The 26,476-nt window shown below is 33.0% G+C and overlaps 4 protein-coding genes and 1 pseudogene across 5 annotated transcripts; 4 read left to right on the top strand and 1 right to left on the bottom strand.

Annotated features, from left to right (window-relative positions):
* Positions 1-7,692: 7,692 nt before the first annotated feature.
* LOC114745221 (L-type lectin-domain containing receptor kinase IX.1-like) lies at positions 7,693-9,481 on the top strand (annotated as a pseudogene).
* Positions 9,482-12,523: 3,042 nt separating this feature from the next.
* Positions 12,524-14,693, top strand: LOC114745220 (L-type lectin-domain containing receptor kinase IX.1-like). Its single transcript, XM_028933372.1, has one exon. It carries the CDS (start codon positions 12,606-12,608, stop codon positions 14,691-14,693), a length of 2,088 nt encoding a protein of 695 aa, XP_028789205.1. The 5' UTR covers positions 12,524-12,605.
* A 4,661-nt stretch (positions 14,694-19,354) lies between these two features.
* On the top strand, positions 19,355-20,525 carry LOC114745228 (protein FLOURY 1-like). Its single transcript, XM_028933379.1, has one exon. The coding sequence runs from the start codon at positions 19,422-19,424 to the stop codon at positions 20,364-20,366; it is 945 nt and encodes a 314-aa protein (XP_028789212.1). The 5' UTR covers positions 19,355-19,421; the 3' UTR covers positions 20,367-20,525.
* A 1,757-nt stretch (positions 20,526-22,282) lies between these two features.
* On the bottom strand, positions 22,283-24,100 carry LOC114745219 (pentatricopeptide repeat-containing protein At4g31070, mitochondrial-like). Its single transcript, XM_028933371.1, has one exon. The coding sequence runs from the start codon at positions 24,098-24,100 to the stop codon at positions 22,283-22,285; it is 1,818 nt and encodes a 605-aa protein (XP_028789204.1).
* A 630-nt stretch (positions 24,101-24,730) lies between these two features.
* LOC114745227 (uncharacterized) lies at positions 24,731-26,476 on the top strand. 2 transcript variants are annotated; one of them, XM_028933377.1, is made up of 3 exons: positions 24,731-24,817; positions 25,865-26,073; positions 26,183-26,476. In XM_028933377.1, the coding sequence occupies exons 2-3, from the start codon at positions 25,885-25,887 to the stop codon at positions 26,276-26,278; spliced, it is 285 nt and encodes a 94-aa protein (XP_028789210.1). In that variant the 5' UTR covers positions 24,731-24,817; positions 25,865-25,884; the 3' UTR covers positions 26,279-26,476. The 2 variants fall into 2 exon arrangements, with proteins under 2 accessions (XP_028789210.1, XP_028789211.1); XM_028933378.1 differs by having other exon boundaries at positions 24,748-24,817; positions 25,853-26,073.

The raw sequence follows: 26,476 nt of genomic DNA, 5'->3' as shown, positions 1-26,476 counted from the left end.
ATTATAGAATAAATATATGAGACTTCTAATATATTTAGTTGAATATATTTTGCAAACAAAATTATCAATATCATAACAAAATCAATCATTTTGCAATCATTGATGCATTCAATAACTTGATCTACGGTTCAAGTAAAATACGAAATTATTTATTTTCTAATACATTTTTCTAAGCCAGATATGTATACTCAGATTATCTTATTCAGCATAATATTTTAAGCATTGGATGATTTTCTTCTATAAATGCTTCTGGCATTTTAAATCCCTCAAGAATTCTCATGTAAACTTCATTATTTAATGAGCCACATGTATAGGCTATAACGATATCTAACAGACGCATATTTCATTTTTCATATACTGCCAAACTAGTAATATATGCAAAAATTATTGCATCCATCACAAAATATTATGCCTAATCATAATTACTGGACCTTTGTGAAATTCTTTATTTTCACAAAAATATTCATATGTCACATAATAACTTCGTATTTGATGTGTTTAGACTGCAGGTCCATAATTTTCACATATTAAAATAATAATTATGTTTCCATTGCATCTTTTCTCTTTTCCTTTTGCTTTTGGCCAAATTTCTATTTTCATATAAGATCCTCTTTAAAATCACCTGATATTATTATAAAAAATGTTGTCAACAACTTTATCTTTTTGGTTCCATTTTTCCTCTTGTGACATAACTTATTGAGATCTCTTCATTACTTTTCAGGTACCTGAACCTCTTCTGGGGCTTTTTTTTTTTCAACTAGTCATGTCTTAGTACTCTTCTAGAGCACATGCCTCCTTAATATAACTTTTAAATTTCATGCTCCTTTTTGTTCAATATAATTATATTGGAACCGATTATTCTCTCATGCTTCAGGCATGTCTCACTTTTATTTATACTAATTGGAGCATTTTCAGCTGGAATATGAGATTTAGTAATACTCACTTAGGTCAATAATAGCATGTGGCACATATTTTGTAATATCTCATGGATGCATTCTTTGATGAACTTCTAGTTCATACTATGATATATCTGAGGATCTATACTTGATAATAATAATGCATTCTATATGTTATCTTTTCCAGCTACTCAATTTCTCCCCCTCATGTTGGGAAAATTTTGTCGAATGATAATCAATTAAGCATGTAGTATGAGTCTCCTCAATTCATTTGCTTCTTTTAGAAACATCTCTTTTGTTTCTTTTAGATACAAACAAAAAGAAGGAGATTCTTACCCAACATTCATTCCAATTTTTTATATCCATCTATATGTATATTGTGGTGGATCAATAGACATAAGCATTGCACATTTAAACTTTTAAGATGGAAAGTATTTGGCTCCTAACCAAAAGCCAATTTCATTAGGAGAATTTTATTGGCTGGCTTGATTTGCATAAATGTTGCAACATATCAAACTAAACAAGCCAACCTTGAGATGAAGATCTTGTTCTCAAAAGTATTGATCTAGCCATTCATGGAGGCTAATAATTCTGCCAGATCATTCTGTTAAGTAGACTTTTCAATTATTTTTCTAACAAATGCATGTTGATCACTGAAATTCTGGGATATAAATTCACAATCTTTTTCAATAGAAATTTTCTGAATCTCATAGTCTGGAACTTGTGCACTCAACATTATGATTACTCAAATAATTTTGCAAATTTCAGGTTGCAAATTAATAATAATACATGTAACCATCTTATAGATGCATCTATCAAATTTATTAAATACTTGTATGGTTTACATGCTATTGGTATGGGCCCATATATCTGAATTTGATATATTTCCAGAAATGTAGAGATCCATTTTACATCATAACTAGTGATATCAATGTAATCAATTTTTATTGAGAATAAGCAGCATATGAATTCTTGAATCATATAATATGTTGGCTATTCATGAAGAATCTTCTAGTTCTTCAATGAATGTCGATACAGAATCATCAATAATTTGTTACATCATATATATTATTTATGATAATCAGACAAGCCACCCCAACTATACATTAATTAGGCGAGTAAACTTCTGGTTTAATGTAACAAGTTTCAAGTAAAACTCTATCCAACATCAACTCACACTTGTATTTCAACGGTCTCCCCTTCAAGTGTGAGTCATAAAAACATGTTTTCCTTATTCATGTATTTCAAAAACAGTAACTAGCATATAATAGGCTAATAACCTCTATCACTTGGAAGTCCAAGTACTTCCTAGTTCATATATAATTATGGATTTTAATTCGATTAGGCTATTACTTTTCATACTCTTTCGAAACTGAAGTTCTAATATAGATCAATGGATCATTTTTTTTTACCATTAATTCTTTATCTGCCCATAAAGAAAAATATGTATTAGTTCTTTAGGAACTATATTAATATTTTTACACATAATTCTTCAGGAACTTAGTAATTTGAGAAGAATAAGGAGACAAATTCATCTTAATAATATCGTAATACATAATAATAAATAGTTATAAGTATCATAATTTTAACTTGTAATATATATAGAATTTACACATACTGCAAAGATGATTTTGTCCAACCAATCGAAATTAATATCAACTATTTATAATAATTTTCTCATAAAGTTAAATAAATTTCCATTTTTTCAATTCAAATGTGACATAAATATATGATTTTTTCTCTCAAATGTCACAGTAAAAACTAATTTAATTGTAAATATACAATTTTCTTTTATACTTTTTCAAAATGTATGAACTTAAAGAATTAAATAATGTTTGAATTAATCCAATAATCATAATTTTTTAAATTATAATTATCATTTGCACATGCTTAATTTATTCTCATAAGCAAACTCATATAATTAAAAAGAACACAAATATAGAATATCTTTTAAAATAAACTTTCTGAGAATAAAGTGTAAATTGAACTTATTGTCAAAACTTTTAACATTAATATATATTATTTATTTAATTTGTAATACTCAAAATATATTTTTGAAAAATTACTTACACATTGTATGAATACTTAACTATTCTTTCTCAACTAATTTCTTGTTTAGTTAAACTCAAAACAATTTCAAATGCTCACAATAAAATTTATTGTCAATAAATCACAATAAATCATTCAAACTAAGATCATACAAATAGCATATAAATAAACAAAATATGAACAATATATCATCTCTTTAATTTGCGCACAAATATCACAATAAAGTACCAATATCATAATATGACCTTTTTTTTTTGGCTATTCTATTGATATGAAAATAAATTATATTCACAATTCATATTCATAAATATGCAAGTAAATTGGCACAATAAATTAACATTTCAAAGTGACCAATAACTACTTTTAATGTTTATCAATATCTTAATATCAAATACTTAGAATAATATATTTCTACCAATCAATCACAAGAAATTTAAAATAATATTATATAACCTTCTGGATATAGCCTTCTAGGCTAATGATTATATTTTTCAACTTTGACTAATTTGAACATATTTCTCTATAAGACATTATCTTGGGCATTATAACTACATTTTTATACTTTTCATAATATCTCTTAATCTTTTGATTTCATAACCAATTTTAACATTTACTTGCAATAGATTGGTACATATATTTGTCTATATGACTTCTGGTCATATTATGATATTTACTCATAATTGCTTTTTACTATAGAGGTATCAATATCTCCTCAATTATGGTTTAATAGCTAAAACCAAATATTATTGCCCTTTAATTATTAATTCCAACGGTACAATGTGGGCATGCTCTTTATCACTCTTATAGACATGTTCTTTACTTTCAGCAACACATAATCAATTTATTCAAATATTAGTCTTCAGGACTATAGTAAAAATCTTTCAAATAAAGCTCTTTTATGCCATTTGATATTTGAACTATTAGCCTTCAAGGCTTTGATACTTGTCACAATGTAGCCTTCAGGGCTTCAATACTTGTCACCATGTAGCTTTCAAGGGTTTGATATTTGTCATTATCAAATCATCAAAGTGCCGTAGATTTTTCTTATCATTCCATTTAAAAGCATCCATAGTGTTCTTTCACAAAAAACAATTGCAAAAGTGATATGACTTCTGGTCATCTAATCACATATGGCTTCTAGCCATTTAATAAAATGAAATTAAATAATATCGTAATGAAATAAACTAAATAAATTAAAATTCATAATCAAATATAAATAACATTATATAATCATATATATATATATAATACTACGACATAACATAAACCAAACAGATATATATAAACAAACAATAGAACAAGAAGTATGGAAAAATAAATAAAATAAACAACACAATATCATAATGGGGAGATAATAGAATTAAAATGTATAAAAAGAATAAATTAATAAATAACATAAAAGAACAACATAATATATAGCAAATATATAGAAAATTAAAATTAAACGTGATAATAAGATAAAAAGAATAATTGGGTAAGGAGAAATTAGTAGAAAGTATTATCATATACTATAAGAGTATATTAATTTACAAAGGGCTCATACCTCAAATCTTCATAGCAAACTCGTGCTGATAACGTGTTATGAAAAATGAGAAAAGTACAAAGATTGAAATGAGGGAGATGGAGAAAATAAGAGGAAATTGGAGGAGAAATTAAGGAGGAGTTCTCATTCACTTCATTGTCTCAAATATGTGTACATCATCTTCTATTTATAGGACCCCAATATTGAAGACTAACCTAAAGAGTTACAAGTACATAAAGAAAGGAATTAAGCAACATAATTGTACAATTGGAGGTTATAGGAAATCAATACTTGAAACCCTTCAATTTAGGAGTTATAAGGTATAATGCCATTAACCATGAGAAGGAATCCCAAGGGGCTAAAGAGTTATGAACATCCACACAACATAATGTTTACAACACTCTCTGTTTTTTTTTTTACCAGCCAAAACTCTCTATTTAAAAATTTTATGAGCCAGAACAATATGATATTTATATTTTTTGATGACATAATATGATATGTCTTTATATAAAGATAGTACGGATGTTCAAATTGTTCGATTCTGACCATCCAACCCCAGCCATATTAGGACAGGATAAATACGATATTAGAAAAAATGTGTTTGGGATGACCAATAAGAGATGGGTCTAGTGGAACATGCTAATCCCTCACAACGTGATGAACTAATGTTTGAATCTCTGTTAGGAGATGTGCCCATATTTAGTACTCGATAACGTCTTGAATAGGATTACCTCCAATAAGATTATCTCTAATAGGAGGATATCTATGATTTAGCAAAATAAAATGTGTTTGGGATGGAATGGGATACAGGGAAGGGTACTTTATAAGATTTCACACTTAGGAAATATTAGTATTCAAAATTAAGTCATTTTGATCAATACTATTTTCAAATTGAGACTTTTACTGACTTTCTTATATAAAAAAAAAAACTAATTACGCTAGCATTAAAGTGAATATTAAAAGAGCCTTGGTCAAAAAAAAAAAAGTGAATATTAAAAGAGCAAACCATTTACAAGGATCCCAAGTCAATACATTATGTATGACCAGAGTTAAAAAGTGGCTTTTGAATATTTCAAAAGATATGATGAACGCATTTCGAGAATCGTTGATTCGTTGTACGAGACACATACCCTATTGACAGGTCGAAGCCATTTTAAAATGTTCAAGAGAAAGGAAAAAAAGTAACTGATGCCCGCTTTCAGCCGCCAAGGAAAATTGGTTAAGTTATTCCTCTAGTCTTGTTGACAAGCCATTTTAATATATTTTATACAGATAAAAAAATCTTAAAATGTATTAATTTTTTATTAAAATATAATATTTTTAACCTTATCCATATTTAATATATACATATTTTAAAAATGATAACTACCTATATTATAATAAATAAATAACAAAATAGTACATTTACGCTAAAAATTTAATGAAATAACTTTAAATAGGATAAAAAAACATTTTCCCTCAGCCCTATAAATAAGACCACAAGAGTACTTTTCTAGTCCTATTTATAAGGCACTTCTAGCACATTTCACACAGACCAAGGAAAACATTAAACTTCATTAACTCTCATTTAAAATTAATGACTTTCTAATTTATCCCTATTTAGTATACATTATACCTCATATAAACAAAGTTAACACAATACTCCCTCCGTTCCTTATTATAAGAGACATTTGATGCTTATGACATGTTCCCATATATAAGAGACACTTAAAATTTGTCTCTATTTTTTTGTATTGATTTCCTATTTTACCCCTATTTATTTTGTCTCCAACTCATACTCTCTCTCCCTCCCACTTCTCTTTCTTTTAATAATTTAATTGTTCTCTCTCATACTCTCTCTCCTTATTAATGGGGGCATTGTTGAAAAAAATTATACTTTTTACACATTAATTATCCTCAACTAATTTTAATTGTTTTTTTTTATCAATGTAATTTGGTTATTTGTCTCTTATAATAAGGAACGGAGGGACTAATAAATAAGGGGTAAAATTGTATATCCATACAATGTCCTATAAATAGGAGCAAAAAATATATTGTCTTTGCCCTATAAAGAAGAGTAATAATTAGGATACAACGAACAAAATTTTTTGGGAGTTAAAATTTATTATAAATAATTATTTCTATTTTAAGAATTTACTAAATTAAGATAATTATAGATATGAAAATCAAAAGTTTAAAAATATAATAATAAATATTAAAATATATGATAAAAAAAATTATGACTACTCCTATGTTAAGAAAACAAAGAGATGCAAATATGATGAATCCTTAATTACATAATGAGCACCTAGCTCTATGTTATGATTTTCAATATGCTCCTTTCATCCTATTTATAAGATAAAGAGAGAAGATTTTTCTTAATCTTATTTATAAGTCACTTTATTAAATTTTTAATATGAATAGATACTTGTTTAAAAGATGTATATATCAAATATGGATAAATTTAAGAAGTTGTTATATTTTAATGAAGAGTTAGTGTAGTTTAAAAATTTTATATGAAATATATTAAAAGTGTTTTATAAATTGAACAAAAGAAGTAATATAAAGGGTGCAAAAAAGGAGTCATCGGTGTTTATTAAACAAATGTACATTACTTTCTAATGGTAAGCCTCGTGTCTGTTTATAATCTAAAAATTAACGGATACTCCCTTCATCCCCTTTCATGAGAAACAAATATTATTTTTATCTTGTCCCTTTTACTAAAAACATTGCAAGATATCTCAATGTTCTTGATTAGTTTCTTATTATACTCTCGTTAATTACTCATTTTAATATTCAATATATTTATTATCTCATATTTCAAAGTATCCTTCTCTGTATTTTAGTAATTTTTTTGTTCTCTCCCTTATATTCTCTCACGGTCTCAAACCGTAAATAAGGATATTTTGAGAAACAATTTACAATTTTTACTGATTTATTATATTTAACCAGTTTTATCTATCTTTTTAATCTCCGTAATTTGGTCAACTATTTTTTATAAAAAATAGATGGAGGAAGCGCTTGTTAAAATGAATGATCTCTCTTTTTGTACCACTTAGAAATCTTCACAAGCACTTTACACGTAAGTGAACATTATGATGTCAGATGCCTCTTCCCGAATATTCCGTGGTTTGATTGGCACGGCCAAGCCAGTAGTACGCACTTAAAATTGAGTTCAAGTCCTTTGGCTGCCATTACCCAAAAGGCCTTCATCTTCCTTAAAAGTGAGTCCAAATCTTAAAGTTAATGATGTTCTTGTCCATTATCATCCCACAAGCATTTTCCTTATCCTTCAACTTCACTAGCTTCAGTCCTACTGATGGCATCATAATCTATGAAGGTTCAGCGGCCCCTGAAAATTTTGTCATTCTTCTCACTCCCAACCCACATAGGGATTAACAAAACCGGTCGAGCCGTTTATTACAAACCCATGAACCTCACATATTTCACTGCCCATTTCTCCTTCAAGATTGATTCACTGAACAACGGTAAATATGGAGATGGGCTTGCTTTTTTCCTTGCAGATTCTGGTTCTAAGCTTCCACATGACACACAGGTGGTGCAATTGTCCTTGGCGATTCCCATTTGAACTCAATAGACCATCCTTTTGTTGCTGTTGAGATTGATATTCACACAAATTTCTGGGATCCTCCCAATGAACATGTGGGTGTGCATGTTAATTCTTTGAGTTCTATTGCCGCTGTGACTTGGTTGGCTGATATTAAAAGAAGCAAACTCAACGAGGCTTGGTTTCGTTACAATTCAAGTTCCAGAAATATGAGTGTTGTGTTCACTGGTTTTGGGAATGGCACCATTCTCTGCAACACCTTTCTTCCATTGTTGATTTTAGATGTTATCTTCCCGAATGGGGGAACTTTTGGTTTCTCAGCTGCTACAGGAAATGCATCTGCTATACATAGTTTATATTCATGGGATTTTAGCTCAAATCTAGATGACAGCATAAAAATGACTGACAGTCAGAGAAGAAAAGGCAAGTAGAACTATTGATTAGTGACTTTTGGCTTGTGGAAGAAGTGGAAGAAGGACAATGAAGAGTTAGAGGACAGTCATGGATTTAATGAGTACATGGATGAAGAATTTGAGATAGGAACAGGTCCCAAAAAGTTTAAATATGCTGAATTGGCGAGTGCTACAAATAATTTCAAAGATGATAAGAAACCAGGACAAGGAGGATTTGGGGCTGTTTATAGAGGTCTCTCAAAGACTTGAATTCCCATGTGGCCATTAAGAAGATATCGGAGAGTTCTAAACAAGGGACGAAGGAGTTTGCTTCAGAAGTGAGAATTGTAAGTCAACCGAGGCACAAAAACTTAGTCCAACTAATAGTTTGGTGTGACAGAAGAAAAGAACTCTTGCTTGTTTATGAGTACATGCCAAATGGAAGCCTAGATTTTCATCTCTTCAACAGTTAAAAGCTTGTTGAATTGAGAAATAAGATATAAAATAGCTCAAGGCTTGGCATCAGCATTACTGTACCTACATGAATAACAGGAGCAATCTGTAATTTATAGAGACATGAAATCAAATAACATCATGCTAGACTAAAATTTCAATCCAAAAGTTGGGAATTTCGGGTTAGCTAGGCTGGAAGATCATGCAAAAAGGTCTCAAACCGCTTCGCCTTTGGCTGGAACCAGGGGCTACATGGCTTCTGAATATCTTAACTTTTGCAGGGCTAGTAAGGAATCCGATGTATACAGTTTTGGGACTGTCATTTTGGAGATAGCTTGTGGAAGAAACCCATTGACCCCACGGCTTCAGAAGATGAAATTTTTATGGTGAAATGGGGGTGGGGTCTTTATGGAAGTGGGAGATTCTTGACGCTGCTGGTTCAAGACTAAATGGGGATTTTGAGACATCACAGATTCATCGCTTGATGGTTACTGGTCTCTGGTGTGCTCGTCCTGATCATTATAGTAGACCTTCAATAAGACAAGATCGACTTCCCTGTCTTCCAACAAGTTTGCCTGTTCCAACATATATTCAACATTCAATGAAGCAATCTGAATTGTAAAACCAAGACATAAATTTTCGTTCCTCTGATTTTTCAACTTTGTACCCCCGCTAGAAGCTGATTCCTGAGTTTTCTGTGTAATTCACATTTGTTGGATGATGGCCATTTCTCATTTGAGTAAATAACATCTGAATTAGTTCATGCTTCTTGCTTGACCAAATCATCAGAGAGATTTAGAGCTTATTTCAGGTGGAAATCTTTCCATTGTTGACCAGAAAAGCAACTTTCATATTAGCCCAATTTTACATGTTTCAAATTCTGCTTCCATAAATTGTAATGATAGAGCCTAACAACATACACTCTGAGATCAGTGGCCTCACTGGCAGTTAAATTCATTAGGCATCAAATTAATGTCAGTAAACTAATGAAACTATTGCAGACATGGAAACTGTAATATTCTAGATACATAATAAGTATTCCTGGATATTCAAGAATCTTCCTCACTTCAATAACTGGTTTTGAGCTTCTTAATTACTGGGTCACATAAATAAATATATACGTGCAGACACACATTATCTGATCACTCATAATATGCGTATTAATATTCCGTTTGATACAAGGAAAATCTGCTAATGGAAAAGGAAAATAGCATATTTTCCTTTGGCTTGACATGTTTGGCAGGCGGAAAAGAAATTCCTGAGAACCCATTTTCATTCGTACAAGCTGGGGAAGCCTCTATCCAGTTGACAAGTCCCTATTTTATCGTGAAATTTTGCATCTTGTTTGGGGATTTCGTTATGTTGAAGAGAGCTTAAGTTCTGCCTTTATGATTAATCATACTCGGGGTCGACTGCATGAGATTAGGGGTAAAATGGGCAAAACGAAGACATATATTATTTTCCCTTAACACATAATTTTGGGATGATTGATATTTGATCTTTCATTCAATTGGATTGCATTTTATGTACTTTGGAGAAAAAATGATGATTGGAAGCTAAAATATGAAACACTACCTCCGATCCTAATTATAAGATCCGGTTGACTAATTTGAGGAGATTAAGAAAAGAAGTTAAGTTAGTTATTTGTAATAAATAAGTGTTGTCTTTCCTAAAATATTCTTACTAATCAACTATATTGACCAGAAGTATAATTATTAGAACGACTATCTTGGAAAAAGATGTATAAATATAAGAGATAAAGTAGATTGAGGTCTTATATTTAAGATCAAAATAAAAGTCAAACAAGGTCTTATATTAAGGATCGGAGGTAATAGCAAGCAAGGACTTGAATTTAAAAAAAAAAAAAAAAAAAAAGGTCTCCAGCCTTGATACTTGATAGACATTTGGCTTCGTTCGGCATAAAGTATTAAGGTGGTTGGGATTGGCATTGGTATTGGCATTTATTATTTTAACATATTTGGTACGGAGCATTAAACAGTTTTTGGAAATACATAATACTCTCTAGATGGGATTGCACAATACTACCACCTTTTAAGGCATTGGAAAGTTGTTTATGGGGTCGAGCATTATTTCTACTAAATTATCCTATATAATATTTCACAAACTCCTATTTTGATTTATTAAAGGGTTATAAGTCTTCATATAATCTATGAATAATTATAAAATAAAACTAATATAAACATTCTCCTGAATTTTTTTTTAAAGTATAAGTATTCTTCTATCGAAAATAATCATATTCAAAATACTGTCAGGTATTAAATATAGACACATCTCCTGAGGGGTTTTCTCAAATGTTACTTGTACCAAATGTAATTTTAAAGTCTCACTCTTATTCCCACCTCCATAAAATTCAAGCCTACGTACGAAATACATGGCCCGCACTTTGCGATCTCCGTCCAAGTTCATCATCAAAAAGTCTTTTGAAAAGAAACATGTGAAACGCATATGTGGGGCATGTATATTTAATATGCACTTTTAGTAAGTCCACGTCTCAATCCAGGCAATCGCAACATTTTGAGCCAGTCATCTCAATTTAATAGCTTGGTATGGTAGTTATCGGGACATTTTAGTCAAACCCTGATATTTGATCACATTTTTGGGTTGAAAAGCAAACCATGGGTCTTGGTTCTTTAAGGTGTGTTTGGTATGAGAGATTTGGGAGTGAGGGGAGGGAAGGGGAGGGATTTTAATCATTTTTTCTTGTTTGGCAACACACAAATTTTAGGAGGGGAGGGAAAATTTTTTAAAATTTCCCCTCCCCTCCCCTCCCTAACCTCCCCTCCAAAATTGAGAGGATTTGGAGGGAAAGGGCAATATTTTGTCATATTATGACCATTATGCTCATATTTTGTCATGTTATAACCATTATGTCTATATTTTGTCATGTTGTGACCATTATGCCCACACTTTAAATAAAATAAGAACAAAATTATCCATATTAAAATGTTTTTCCCTCCCCTCCCCTCTTTTTTTATAAATCCAAACAAGATAATATTAAAATCCTTCCACTCCCCTTCCCTCCCCTTCCTTCCATTAAAATCCCTCCCCTCCCCTTCCTCTCATTGAGCCAAACATACCCTAAAACTTTTTCTGAATCCAAAATATGAGTCCCATTTATCCAAACTATGAATTATTTTCCTTATTTACTCTTACTATTAAATGTGAAAGACTTAATTCATGTGAGAGAGTTATCATAAAATTTAATAAGAGTATTAGTAGAGACTACAATAATTTTATATTTTGATAAATTTATTGAGTTAACTCATTTTTAATTCCCTTTTTTATGCTTAAAACAACGGTTGATTTGAATTTTTTTAAAACCAATTTTTCTAGTACTTCAAAATTATTTATAAAAATATTAATTTTGCGTTATAGATAATATATTAAACACATAGAGATGCGAGCAGTTTATCAAGAAAGCAAATAAAAATGGGTTAATTCAATAAATTTATTTTTTTTAAAAAAAGATATGAGCAATTTATATAAGCAACTCCTCCATTTTAATCCAATTAACGTAAATACGTTTTTGAAGCTTAACAAATTGAATTTTTATTTCTCTTCCAACGTAACACGTAAGATGCACACTCAAATTCTCTTTCATGCACCCACCTGGCCACTTCCCTGATATACAATTCAATCTCAAATTCTCTTCTGCAGCTCTTCCCATTTCCAAGCTATTTGAAGAGAGTGGGGAAAACAAAAGAACACTGTTAGCCTCCTGAACCATGGCAGCTAGCCAATACATTAACAATCCTCCTCCCAATTATCTTCCTTGTTTGGAACTCATTACCACCATAACCCTGTTATTCTTTCTCACATACCCTTCTGTTTCTTCACTTTCCTTCAACTATGAACAATTCAAGAACAGTGATCCAACATTGGAACTTAAAGGAGATGTTCACTGGGAAAGTGGATGCCTGAACCTCACTAAGTTAGAGAAAGACAGCGTTGGGAGAGTCACCTCCGGCGGAAATCTCCATCTTTGGGATGAGATGACAACAAGGGATGAGATGACAAGAAAAGTCACAGATTTTTCCTCCCATTTCTCCTTCATCATCAATACACAAGGCAAGACCACCAATCTTGGAGATGGCATAACCTTCTTCCTTGCCGCACCAGGCTTTCCCCTTCCTGATCCTAGAGATGGAGCCGGAATTGGCCTCGTGAGTCGTCTGCAATTGAAAGATCCAAATTACAGAAAGCAGCATCCTTTTGTGGCTGTGGAGTTTGACACCTTCCCAAATCTCGATTTGGATCCTCCTTATGATCATGTGGGGATTGATATTAATTCTCTGAACCCAAGTTATACTAAAAAGTGGTTCACTGTCAAGGATGGAAGAAAATATGATGCCATGATCAAGTACAATTCAAGTTCTTTCAATTTGAGTGTAAGTTTTATTGGGTATGAGAATGGGTCCAGAATTGAACAGAATTTCTTTCATATTGTCAACTTGGCTTATGTTCTTCCAGAGTGGGTTGAGTTTGGATTCTCTTCTGCAACAGGTTATTTACATGATGAGATCCATACTCTTTGCTCTTGGTCCTTCAGTTCAAGGTTAGACATGGCAGATCAGAACAATCAGAGCAAGATAGGACTTATAGAAGCATTGAGCATAGGAGGAGGTGTTTTAATTTGTGGAATGGGGTTATTTTGGTTTATGATTTGGAGAAGACGAAGAGGAAGAAGAATTGGTGCTTTTGGCTTTGAGCTAATAAGAATGGAAGATGAGTTCCAGAGAATGATAGGGCCGAATAAGTTTCCATATAATCAGCTTGTTAAAGCAACAGACAACTTTACACAAGAGAATAAGCTTGGAGAGGGAGGATTCGGTGGCGTTTACAAAGGGTTCATAGAAGAATTGAATAGCTATGCTGCTATTAAAAGGATATCACAAGGATCTAAGCAAGGGGTGAAGGAGTATGCATCAGAGGTCAAGATCATCAGCCAACTGAGGCATAAGAATCTGGTTCGACTGATCGGTTGGTGCCATGAGCACAATGACTTAATGCTGGTTTACGAGTTCATGCAAAACGGAAGCTTAGATTCTCATCTCTTCAAAGGCAAAAGTCTCTTGACATGGGAACAAAGATACAACATAGCTCAAGGCCTGGCCTTAGCATTATATTACCTCCATGAAGAGTGTGAACAATGTGTGGTTCATAGGGACATAAAAGCAAGCAATGTTATGTTAGATCCAAAATTCAACGCAAAACTCGGAGATTTTGGGTTGGCTAGACTGGTGGACCATGCAAAAGGGTATAAAACAACAGATCTAGCGGGAACCTTTGGATATATGGCTCCCGAATACATCTCAAAAGGAAAGGCCAGTAGAGAGACTGATGTGTATGGTTTTGGAGTCGTCGCTTTGGAAATTGCTTGCGGGAGAAAAGCAATCCAATTTAGTGCCAATGAAGAACGGGTTTTACTTGTGGATTGGACTTGGGAACTCCATGGCAGAGAAAGTGTTCTTGAAGCAGCTGATCAGAGATTGTGTGGAGACTTCAATGAGCAGGAAATGCAGAGGTTGATGATGGTGGGATTATGGTGTGCTCATCCGGATCATATTCAAAGGCCTCCTATGAGACAAGTAGTTCAGGTGCTTAATTTTGAAGCTCCTTTACCCAATCTGCCATCCCAGAAGCCTGCACTTCCAAATGATTCTGTTGGAATCAGTGACTTTATATCTTCAAACTCTTCGTCAAGTGCTAGTGCTTCGAGGATCAATCGTACCTTCCCTTTAAGTGATGGCTTTTTCACTGGCTCATCACAGTCAAGCATTTCTCCAGCAGACCCCATTCTGCACACACACTAAATTGAGATGAACTCTGTTTTTTGTATAATCTTTTATGCAGTCTTTTCTGCTGGAAACGAGAATTGAGATTCTTTTTTTTTTTTTTTGGGATTCACATTTCACCTGTAGTTCTGGCAAATTGCAGGTAGAGAGCTAATTAACTGAGAGGAAACTATTAGAACCTATTTTAGGACTAAAAATATTCATGGGAGATCATGAAAAAGAAGTATATAGAACAAAATATAGCACTTGGGCCTTAATGAGGACGGCCACCAAGTTCTGTAATTTGACATGAGAAAAATGAGAATTCTGAAAAGCTAACTGTGTTAGGCGAATGAATGCCAAGACTTAAGTATCACTTATGATCTCTTTTATTGCATAAACAATGGAGGGAATTATAAGATTCGGATAGCCTGATAGTAGCTGAGAAAGAGAGTTCAAGAAGCTTAGCGGTTTATTATTATTATTTTTCTAACCTTTCAGTGAGGAAGCGGGTTATAAGCTCAGTAAGAATATAAGGAGAAAACAGATGAAAACAAGATTAACTGACTAGTAGCGATGCAATAAACTACTACAATATCTCAACCCTCCTCACCACTTGTTTCCTTCTCTTGTTATGCAGGAAGCAACAAGATGCCAGCCTCCGGAACACCAATTCAATTTCCACGGCTATTTTTGTAATTGTAAATATGGAGAAGGACCTTAGAACCAGAGGGTTTCCGTCTGAGTAGGAGTAATATAAAGTATATGGACTGTAAATTTGATAGAAGGCAAGTTGGAAATGATTTGAAAGTAAAAATGAGAAATCAAATCGTACCATAAGTGACAACATCCAGGTATTTGAGATCGATTATACAAAATAGTTGTGAACTAATGAGAATGTTATAATATTGGATAAGAGCTGTGTGTTTCAATTGGAAAAACGTTATAAGAGTTATTTGTGAGTGAAAAGTACTTAATAAGTTTTAAAAGTTTTATCTGACTATTTTAAAACTAATTATGCAGTATGTCTCCAAATATTTGGTAATTGACAAAGCATAGGTCGTTTGATCTATGTAGCCAATCTCATCTAGTGGGGTAAAACTTATAATGGTAAACTCAAATTAGAGTAGCCTCAAGCAAATTTCAGTTCAGTTTGGCAAACTTTGAACCAAAGGCACACTATACTTCTGAAACTACTTTCCCAATACAGTTTCAGTTCTTCCATAACTCACCATAGGTTCAGTTTCTACTTCATTACAGGTAAGGACATTGAACAGTATCTCAAAAGAAGGCGTACAATAGATATCAACCAACATTCAAAATGCTCATCCATTCTTAGAGAGAAGTACAGAAAATCAGAACGGGTTTAGCAGTAAATATTTAAGATATTCTAAAAATTTTCTTTTTACAAATTTCATGTGAACTTAGTGCCTGTTTGGCATCACTTATTTTGAGCTTATAAGTAGCTTATAAGCTCTATAAGCTCTATAAGCTCAATTGGCACAATTGGGTCTGTTTGGATCAGCTTTTCTGCAATCGGGCTTTTGTCTGAAAAGCTACAATAAGCTATAAGCTAAAATTAACAGCTTATGGCTTATAGCTTTTGAAATATGGAGAGAAAAAAAGTTAAGAAATTTATTACCTCTTTTCGTTCTTATTATAAGTTTCAAATAACTAATTTGTAGATAATAAAAAATCAGTTAAAATTAGTTGAAAGTAATGAATAAGTTAGAAATATATTTTTATTTTTAAATATGCTCCTAAAAATATACTTTTATTTTTTCATGTTTCACTTTATATTTAAAATATTTTTTATGACTTCTTCATATTAAATTATTTTAATTTCATTGTATTATGTGAAATTATTTTTTTAATCATGTTTCATTATTTATTAAAACTCATATCTATTTTGGTCATTTTATAACCAAACTTACTTTTACTAAATCATAATCTAAACAACCTTTTACTAATCTCACTTTTGCAATCTAGCTTTTCTGAACTCTAATCCAAACACAATTCAGCTTATCCAATTTAGCTTTTATCCAATTTCACTTCTCTATAAGTTACTTTTTTAATAAGCTACTTTTTCAATCGCTGATCCAAACGGACCCTTAAAGGGAAGTCTTAGAGCAACTGGTTAAGCTGCGGTATCAGCCTTTAAGATCCGGCCCTTCCCTGGGACGACCTTGTGCACCTGGCTGTCCTTTAATAAATTTCATATGAACCTGTTTATGAAAAACCCATCTTTTTTTTTTGAATTGGAAAAAAAAAAACCATACTTTACCTCACTCAATGAGGAGTAGTTGAGATTTTAGGTGGGTAGCTTCGATTATTGTTTTCTTCTTCTCCTTCTTCTTCCCACATCACCTATACCTAACCGCCGTCTTCAATTTTTATCTGTATAATATACTACCTCCAGTCCTAACTTTACTAATTTGAAAAGATTAAAGAAAGAAGTCAAGTTATTTGTAATAAATATATGTTATCTTTCCTAAAATATTTTTACTAGTCAAGTGTATTAATTAGAGCTACCATTATTAAAAGAACTATCTTGAAAAAAATGCATAAATATGAGAGACAAAATATATTAGGGTCTTATATTTAAGACCAAAATAAAAGTCAAACGACATCTTATATTAAAAACCAGAGGTAGTACTCTTTCGATCTTTAATATAGGATTCAATTGTTGAGTTGATTTTGGTCCTAAATATAAAACTCATTTCTCATATTTTTATCAATTTTCTCTAAATTACCTCTATGGATACTCGCTCAACCATAATCAAGTAGAAGAGGAAGAGGGGTATTAAGAAAGATGATTATGGTATTTTAGGAAAAACATATCACATTTCTTATAATTAACTAACTTACCTAATTTTATTAATCTAATCAAATTAGTTAAATAAGTTTTATATTGAGGACCGAAGGAGTATCTTACAAGACTTGAGATTTATTTTTTTTAAAATTTTCTTCTCTTGGTTACGTAATGCGTATATTTGAGTTTAAAATAAGAAAAATCCCAAAAAAAAGTCCTTAGAATATGGGAAATTTTAGATTGGGTCTTGGAATTTCGGAAATGACAGAATGGGTCAGTGACCCAATGTGTCATTTGTCAAATTAAGAGGAATTGACAACTTTACCCTCATTTGCATTCATTCACTACAATGATTTAAGGAATTACTATAAGGGTTTAGGTGTTATCTAGATTCGTGTAGCGAATAACTACTCACTTTTTTATAGTCAGGTGTCTTGTTATTAACTACAACTAATTTTGTAATTATTAGAACAATGTAAGCATTACCTAGATTTGTGTAGAGAATAACTACTCATTTTTTATAGTCAGGTATCTTATTATTGTCATGTACCTTATTATTAACTACAACTAATCTTGTAATCACTAGAACAGTGTAAGCGTTACCTAGATTTGTTTAGAGAATAACTACTCACTTTTGCTTAGCCAGAGGCAAAATTGTCAATTCGTCTTAATTTCACAAATGACAGATTGGGTCAATAACCCATTCTGTCATTTTCGAAATTTAAGGACCCAATCTGAGATTTAGTATATTTCAAGGGCTTTTTCTGGAATTTTCCCTTTAAAATACCCATATTTGTGGTCTTAGAAAAGGAAAACATGCGTTGTTATTACTTATGACACCAGTAATAATTTTCTTACAACTGGTTTAAAAAAAAAATTCTTACAAGGTCAACATAATAATGATTTTTCTTAAAAGATTACGTCCATAGTTTGTGACGATTTGTTTTGAATTTTAAACCTTTTATAATATGGAAAAAATTAGCAGAATGTTATTAAAAAAAAAAGATTGCGCATCACTTATGCAGTTATGCTCTCAAATGTCATTGCAGAAGATACCAGTGAACCCCTTAGTCGTTTAAAACAGGGGTTTATCATGGTGTATTCTTTTACTATTGTTGTTGTTATTTATTCCCCAAAAAAAATGTGGAGACAAATTAGACAAATCAAAAGAATAAAAAAGATCAGTAAAGCTTTACATTTTTTTATTTATGAATATTGTGATTTCCTTTTTTTTATATTTGTTATTATTGATTATTAATGTTGATTTATCAATTAAAAATAAAAAACAAAATGTATACCAAATTACAGAATTCACATTGATTTGTTGATACTATTATACTTTTAAATGGTCGTGCTTATAACAAATTTATAAACTTAAATAGCACACTTTGGCAAATAGTTATATCACAATATGCAAATATTTGATACTCATTCCATGATAATTTTGGCCCTGAAAATAAAAAAACAAGATCATGGTTATTCAACTATAATTAATGATATGATTTCATAATTTTGGCGAAAAATTATAACTACAATTTTTCTGTAACTGCAAGCATTAGGAATATTGAAATTCTCGTAGAAATTACCTTTAATTGATTATAAAAGAAAATAATAAAGAGAATCTATCTATTATATTTAAAAGAAGCAATTTAAAACGTTATTACCTACTTCTTATTATCAGTATTATTACGGCCATTTAATTTTAATAATTTGACGTAACGGTAATACAGTAGTACATATCATGTGTACCCCACCTCTGTTTGTCCGCCTCTGAACTCGCCATTCCGCTCACTCTTCTTTATCTATTCCCTCTCTCTAGTCATAAGCCTCACCACTCCATGCTGATCGCTTATCCATTTTTTGCCTTAAAAAGCTGAGATTTTTTTCCTGCCTTTTTTGGGAGATTAGTTCCTTTCCTCTTTCACTCTATATTTGTCGGAATTTCCTGCCTCCAGATGCAGATTCCGGGTCGTTACTGTGTGTTGGTTTCTGTATGCTCTGTTATTGAGTTGTATGTTCTCCGAATTTTGGTGGGGTTTTGGGTGATGGATGTTGCTTCGATTCTGAAGTTTTTGAATAAGGCGAGTGAAACTGGATTTGGGTTTTTCCTTCGAGTAAGTTTCTTCCGGGTTCTTAATGGATTGGCGATGCTCTTGATTTTTGTGCTGTGTATGAAGTTTTTGCATTTTGGTTGGCATTTCAAGGGTTTGATGCGTTTTCTTAGTGAATTCGGATCGAAACCCAGAAATGGGTTTTGTTTTAAGGATGGTGTCGTTGAAGTTTGTGCCTCGATGATCACACATTTGAAGTTTGGCCCACTGGAATCTTCTCTGAATCCGAATGTACTGAACAAAAACCAATCAATCTCTGGCAAAGAGAACGCGAAATCCAACGATGATGCTGACACAGATTTCGATATCTCTGAAGAGAAACACCATAATGAAAGTGAAGTTCATGATGAGGATCAGGAAATCGATGTAATAACATTAAGAAAACTGGTGAAGATTGAAAGGAAGCGCGCAGACTCAGCCAATGCAGAGCTTGAGAGAGAAAGGAGAGCCTCTGCAACAGCGACAGAGGAAGCAATGGCGATGATTCTTCGTCTTCAGAGTGAGAAAAGTTCAGTAGAAATGGAAGCAAATCAATTCCGCAGAATAGCAGAGAAGAAGCAACAATATGCCCAAGAAGTGATTGAATCATTACAGTGGATTATTATGCAAAACGAATCTCAGATTAGTCTGTTGGAAGATAAAATGATGCTGTATAGAGAAAAAATGAGACAATACGTGAATGACGATGAAATGGAACAGTTTGAAGAGCCTCATGATGATGATGATGCCCATAAGGCCTTTCCAGATTTCTCTGTGGATGATGATCAATATGACCCACTAATTAGCTGACTTGAAATGTAATAACAGAACTTGTAAGTACTGAAGTTTTCTTGCTATACAGAATATATTCAGCTTCCTTTTCTTCTGACCTGTTTCTGTTCACAAATGTATATTGTACTTATAACAGCGATCATTAATAATAGAGGAGGCTTATATAAATTTGTCATATACTTTTTTCTTTTGGGACAACTTTTTCATTTGCTTCTCCTTTCATCAGTAATTGCTCTCAACTTTGTAAATGGATTTCACTGAAGCACTTTACACAGCAAGTATACTAGTCACTTATGTTTTGATTTTTGAGATTCCCCATCAAGCAATATATAAGCCTTCGCTGCTTTCTATGACTGTGTGTCTACAAGTTAACGTTCAAAACAAATGAAAGCTAGGAGAAGAATTGGAATTCTTATAGCGGGATATACTCCGTCAGTGACTGTGAAGCGGTGAGATAATGAATTACAACGTCTTTATCATGTATTCAATAAAAGACCATCATGAACAAACATGACAATATGCTACCACAATTTTATTCTGCGAGACTCATTTAACAGATGTTTATGCATTGGTTTGAAGGTTGGCTTGATACGTAATGAATTTTTTTCATCTCTCTTGCAAGAAACGTGGTCTCAGTTTATTGTTAAAAGGACATGTCATCTTGAACTCCGGCAAACAAGGCTAGATTCAATTCTAGAAAGGAGTAAAGCAAGTTTAAAGCAAAGTGAGGTATCAATATTAATACTATAACAACAAGCTTTATGTCATCTGGTGGAATAAGACTACATAGATAGCACAACGCTATTGAATTATATCAACAATCAAATCTTTAAATGTATTATTGACTAAAAAGTCTTGTTCAATAACCTAATTGACTGTTCTCCTTGATCTTCCTCCGTCTCTTATAAATCAATATTAATACATAAATGTAAAATATATGATAGAACATCAAACTACTTATAAGTCACAACTCATTTTAAATTTGTTTTGAAACATGGGGCCCAACATCTAATTGATTGAAAAAAGAAATATACCGAATAGATAGAGCACCATCTCGTTTTTTTCCTGATAAACATAAACTAATCAACTTTTGCTATTAGAAAAAGTTAAAAGACCACGATAACATCAGAACCAATTGTCTCAAGATTCCAAAAATTATTGACGTTACCATTAGACTTGAATTATTTTTAACACTTGTGAATCTCCTTTCAAGACTGGTCTTCTCCTTCCGAGACTTATTTAAGTAAGTGAGGAACCACTTGTTGAAGCACGCAATATTCAGGTCTGAACTGCCAACATCCAAAAGATCCTGTTCCTCACAGATCCCACCATAGAGCTTTCCAGATAGCGGCATTAACGCTTATCTTTCCTTGTATATTGGAATCTGGCAGCCACCCAAGTGACCTGACGAAACTATCATTGAATCTGACCCCTATAAATTACCCAAAAAAGGGACCTCAATGAGTAACTTGCTTCGCTTCTTAACCTCATTTTTTTCAAACTCTTACGGTCCAGCCTCCTGTTCCTGTCGCAGGACTATAATTATGAATAGCCACCTTGGTCTGCTTGTCAGTACACCTACATCAGACCGGTCTCTAATATGGCCACAAGATCACTAAAGTAGTTGCTTGAATCTCTTTAATGTACAATTTGTTTTCCAGCTTTCCAGATACAGAGAATTAGAATAATATGGGACTTTACCTGGCACACCTGTTTTCGGTAGTTTCAGCTTCTATAACTCCATCCATAGTAACTCCGTGGGCCACTGCAGATAGTGATGAATTTTACATAGGGCCACCACAGATGGTGATGAGAGTCTTTTGCATCGCTAAAGCACCATTTCTTGCTATCCTTAATACGGGCATTTTATAGTCTGATCCAGCCTGCTGCATGAAAGAATTCAGAGCCGTTCCACAACATCGTTTTCATAACATCTAATTTCCTGTCTCAATTTGGCTGAATCCATAGCATTTCTTTAATCTTCGGAGTTTCATAAATTCTCTCCCTTGTTTTATATCATGCCAACGACCATGTTCCGCATAAATCATATTCAACAAGGTATAATTGGCAGCATTTTCTGGTTCAGATCTTATAAGGTGTGGGGCCAGCATTTCTGCAATATCCAGTCTTCCATGAAGCTTACAAGAAGATACCAGAGAGCTCCAAATTCGTGCACTAGGTTTCATTGGCATCATTGTCACTATCTCCAAAGCATCTTCAATCATCCCTGACCTTCCTAGAAGGTCAATTTGGCATGCATAATGCTCTATCGTTAAAGGTAATTTGAAATCTTCACTTATTTGTTTGAATAACTTCTTTCCCTCAGCTACAAGGCCAGAATGATTACAGGCAGATAAAATAGCAAGGAAACAGATGGAATCTGGCTTCACTCCTTTGTTTTTCATATCATAGAAAAGTTTTAAAGCTTCTTCACCACATCCATGCAGGCCATAGGCACTGATCAAAGTACTCCATGAAACTGAATCTTGCTTCGGCATCTCTTGGAATATCTTGTGTGAACCATGAAAGCAACCACACTTAGCATACATATCTATGAGTGCATTGCCGAGGCAGATATCAGAATCTAAGCCAAGTTTCAAGATATAGCCATGGATTCGACAACCATGCCTTAGAGAAGATAAGATAGTGCAAGCAGAAACTACAGCCAGCATTGTCACAGAGCTTGGTTCAATTCCCTCCAACATCATCTGTCTGAAAAGCTTCAAGGCACTATAACCATCCCCTCTTTGAGAATAGCCGCCGATCATTGAACTCCATAAAACCACATCTCGATAACTTGACTTTTTGAAAATTAACTCAGCAAGATGAAATGATACCTCAAATTTAGAATACATATTCATAAGAGCTGATGAAAAACTATGGTCTGATTCAAACCCACTACGGAGTGCATAACCATGAATCTCCTTTCCATGCTTGACAAGGCCTTGCTCTGCACAAGCTTGTAATAAAGAAATGAATGTTACTCTATTTGGTTCAACTCCCTCACGCTGCATTGCTCTGAAAAATGCAAAAGCTTCCTCATAATCTTGATCACAACTGTACCCAGATATCATAGCTGTCCATGAGACCTCATTTTTCACCTTCATTCCATTGAATACACGCGAAGCCATTAAAGAATCATTGCTTTTAAAATAGAAATCCATCAAAGACGTTGACAGAAAAACTGACTCTTTTTCTTCCATTCTCTCATCAGCAATAACAAGACCGTGAATCTGTCTTCCTATTCTTAAACCTATTTTTCCGCACATGGATAACAAACCCGCTAACAACTCTGGTTTGGGAACAAGATCAAACGAGTACATCTCCTTTAACGTTTCCAAAGCTTCTATGACATATCCATTTTGTAAATAACAATTTATCATGGAATTCCAAGTGATGGGGTCTCTGTGAGGCATCTTGTCGAACACTTTACGTGCCGATTGAGCATCTGAGAACTTGGCGTACATAGAGATGATGGAATTGGTCAAAACAGTCTCTGAATCCAAGCCTGTCTTGATAAACCCACAGTGAAGCTGGGAACCGAAACCGTGACACTGCGCGAAAGAGCATGCCTTTACGACTGATGGAAGAACAGAGAAAATGGCGTAGAAGCCATGGACATGAAGTTCCTTGTAGAACTCAAGCGTTTGGTCATAAAGACCCTTTGAAACCAAACTTTTAATATGGTTTGATGATGAAGAAACTGCCGCTGAGGAAGTTACAAGTTGCGCAGGTGGCAATGTTAGTTTCATCGGCGAAGATTCAGTGTATGCATAGCCGTTAGCTGCTCCAATTTCTGATCAGGTGTCCTAATAATTCTTGCTCTAGTTGCATTATTGGTTTTTCCGTTTTACCTGATGATATTTGAAAGATGATATAATTTTCAGAGATTAAAGGACATTAATTTCATAATTCATAGTTTTATAATCACGTAAAAGGTAACATCCATGCTTTCGAAATATTTTTTCATATATATCTAGCACCCTAAAATATTTTATAGTATATCTAACATTCTGAAACATTTTTTAAGTGCATCTAACACTCTTAAATATCTATTTTGTCTTAGTGTTAGATATACCAAAAAAATATTTTTTTCTGCACCTAAAATATTTTGGGTGTTGAATGTATTAAAAAATATTTTAAAATGCTTATAATCTTAAAAAAAAATATTTTAAAATACTATATACATAGTAAAATATTTTAAAATAATTACTTCCAACTGCTGTGTGCATACCTTTATTCTTGCGTAAATGCTGCTTAAAATTCATAATTAATTGGTCAACAGGCGGCCCAGGCCCAATATTTGAGGGAGAACGACTAATGAAGTTCGGTTTCGGGGCAGAATTGTCGCCATTGACAGATACTTGACGGAGAAGTGGGATTCGTCGCCGGAGGTGAGCGTGGATACAGAAGCGATTCAATACCGGTGCGTTAGTGTGCGTAGGAAGGGAAATTATTTGCTTTCTAAGGTTCGCCTTTCATATATCTGAATCTCTCTTGTCATGGAACCTTTCAACAATGCGATTATAGCTGCTGCCTTTGGCTATTACATCTGTGAGCAAAGATTTTCTTAAGAGAGGACAATTTGCTGATTTCGGCTGCACAAATTTGTTCTTCTTCTTCTTTGCAAATAATTTCTTTCTATCAATCTGTGTAACCATTTTAATGTTCCATGTATGCAAATTAATTTTCAATGCGTTCAACTTCTTCGATGCATCATACTGCAACCTTCTTCTCCTTTCGACGAAATTAATTTTAAGTTGGGTCTATTTAACACAACCATAATCCTTCTTGGGTTACTGGACAGAAGGACATACCAGCTGCTTCATATTTTGTAAGGCCAAAAAAAGACACTTAGTGAAGTTTTTGAAATAGGTCTTGCTAACAATACATCCAACGGTTGCTGACAATATAACCAATGTAGCCGACTCCACCTAATCAGATAAAGCTTCTTGTTGTTATCGTCATTATAAGTTCATTGTTATATTGTATATGCCATCTGTGATTTCATCCTTTTTATATGAGAACTCCGTTTTGTCACCTGTGGATGTGGATGTAAGAAATTACAGAACTACATTTGATTGCTTGAGCTGGATATCAGCATATGCATTAGAATAAGCATGAACTATTTTACAGGGATGCTGTTTTCTTTTCTTGCTTGATTGGTGCTCTTTTGTTCCATGGATTGATCTGACTAAGGTTTTGTTTTAATCAAATAAACTTGTTAAACTATTTTACAGGAACGCTGTTTTCATTTCTTGCTTGATTGGTGCTCTTTTGTTCCTTTGATTGGTCTGACTAAGTTTTTGTTTTAATCAAATAAACTTGTTAATTAGCAGGTACATGCTTGATTTTACTGAGCTTATTATTCACCCTTCTGTTGCACATGAATTCTAAAATTGAAATGATGATCAAGAATCATGATTTCCCAGAAATTTTTCCTTTATAAAAGGTGTTGCTGTCTTACATTGTCTCTACTTCTTGATGATCATTCCGTTGCTGAGATAACTTTTCAGGTATTGAGTCTTTTAGAGGCATGGATACTCCGAAGAACCAACAGGAGAGGCAGACTTCATCGGCTGGTACAGCCTCACCTGTTCCCTCGTGTCGAAAGAAGAAGAATGAGCAAGCTACTTTTTGGGAAGATGTGAAGGATCACATTGATGAGTTTGTCAATGCTTCTATGGAAGAACACAAGACTTGCTTTCAGAAAACCATTCAAAAGGTTTGACTCTAGAAAGCTTTTTTCCTCAGGAACTCTCGTATATTTGCATTACCTTCTGGTTTTGCCTTTGAACTGTCTTATGATATTGTGTGGTTATGGATCGTTGCAGATGTTTGGTTTGTCCAAAGTTGTTGCACAAAGGAACTCTGATGCTGCCAAAGAAGTTGAAAGCTCTCTGCCTCTTCAGACAACCGTCCAAGAGTAAAATCCAAGACTTTTGACCCTTTCGTTTGGACTATATATAAATATCCTACTTCTGGACAAATTAGAAACAAATAATCGTTAAACTTTAATTATAAGTTGGAGAGATTATATTAAAAGAATTCATAGAGAGCAATACTATTCATTAGACATGAGTGGTACCATTCATTTTTAGACTTTATGCAATGTATAAGTCTCTTAA

The sequence above is a fragment of the Neltuma alba genome, unplaced genomic scaffold (genome assembly GCF_004799145.2).
Source record: "Neltuma alba isolate B1F8T4 unplaced genomic scaffold, ASM479914v2 tig00004560_pilon, whole genome shotgun sequence".
NCBI lineage: Eukaryota > Viridiplantae > Streptophyta > Magnoliopsida > Fabales > Fabaceae > Neltuma > Neltuma alba.
The sequence above is the reverse complement of the archived record's forward strand: the minus strand, read 5'-3'. Positions and strand labels throughout refer to the sequence as shown.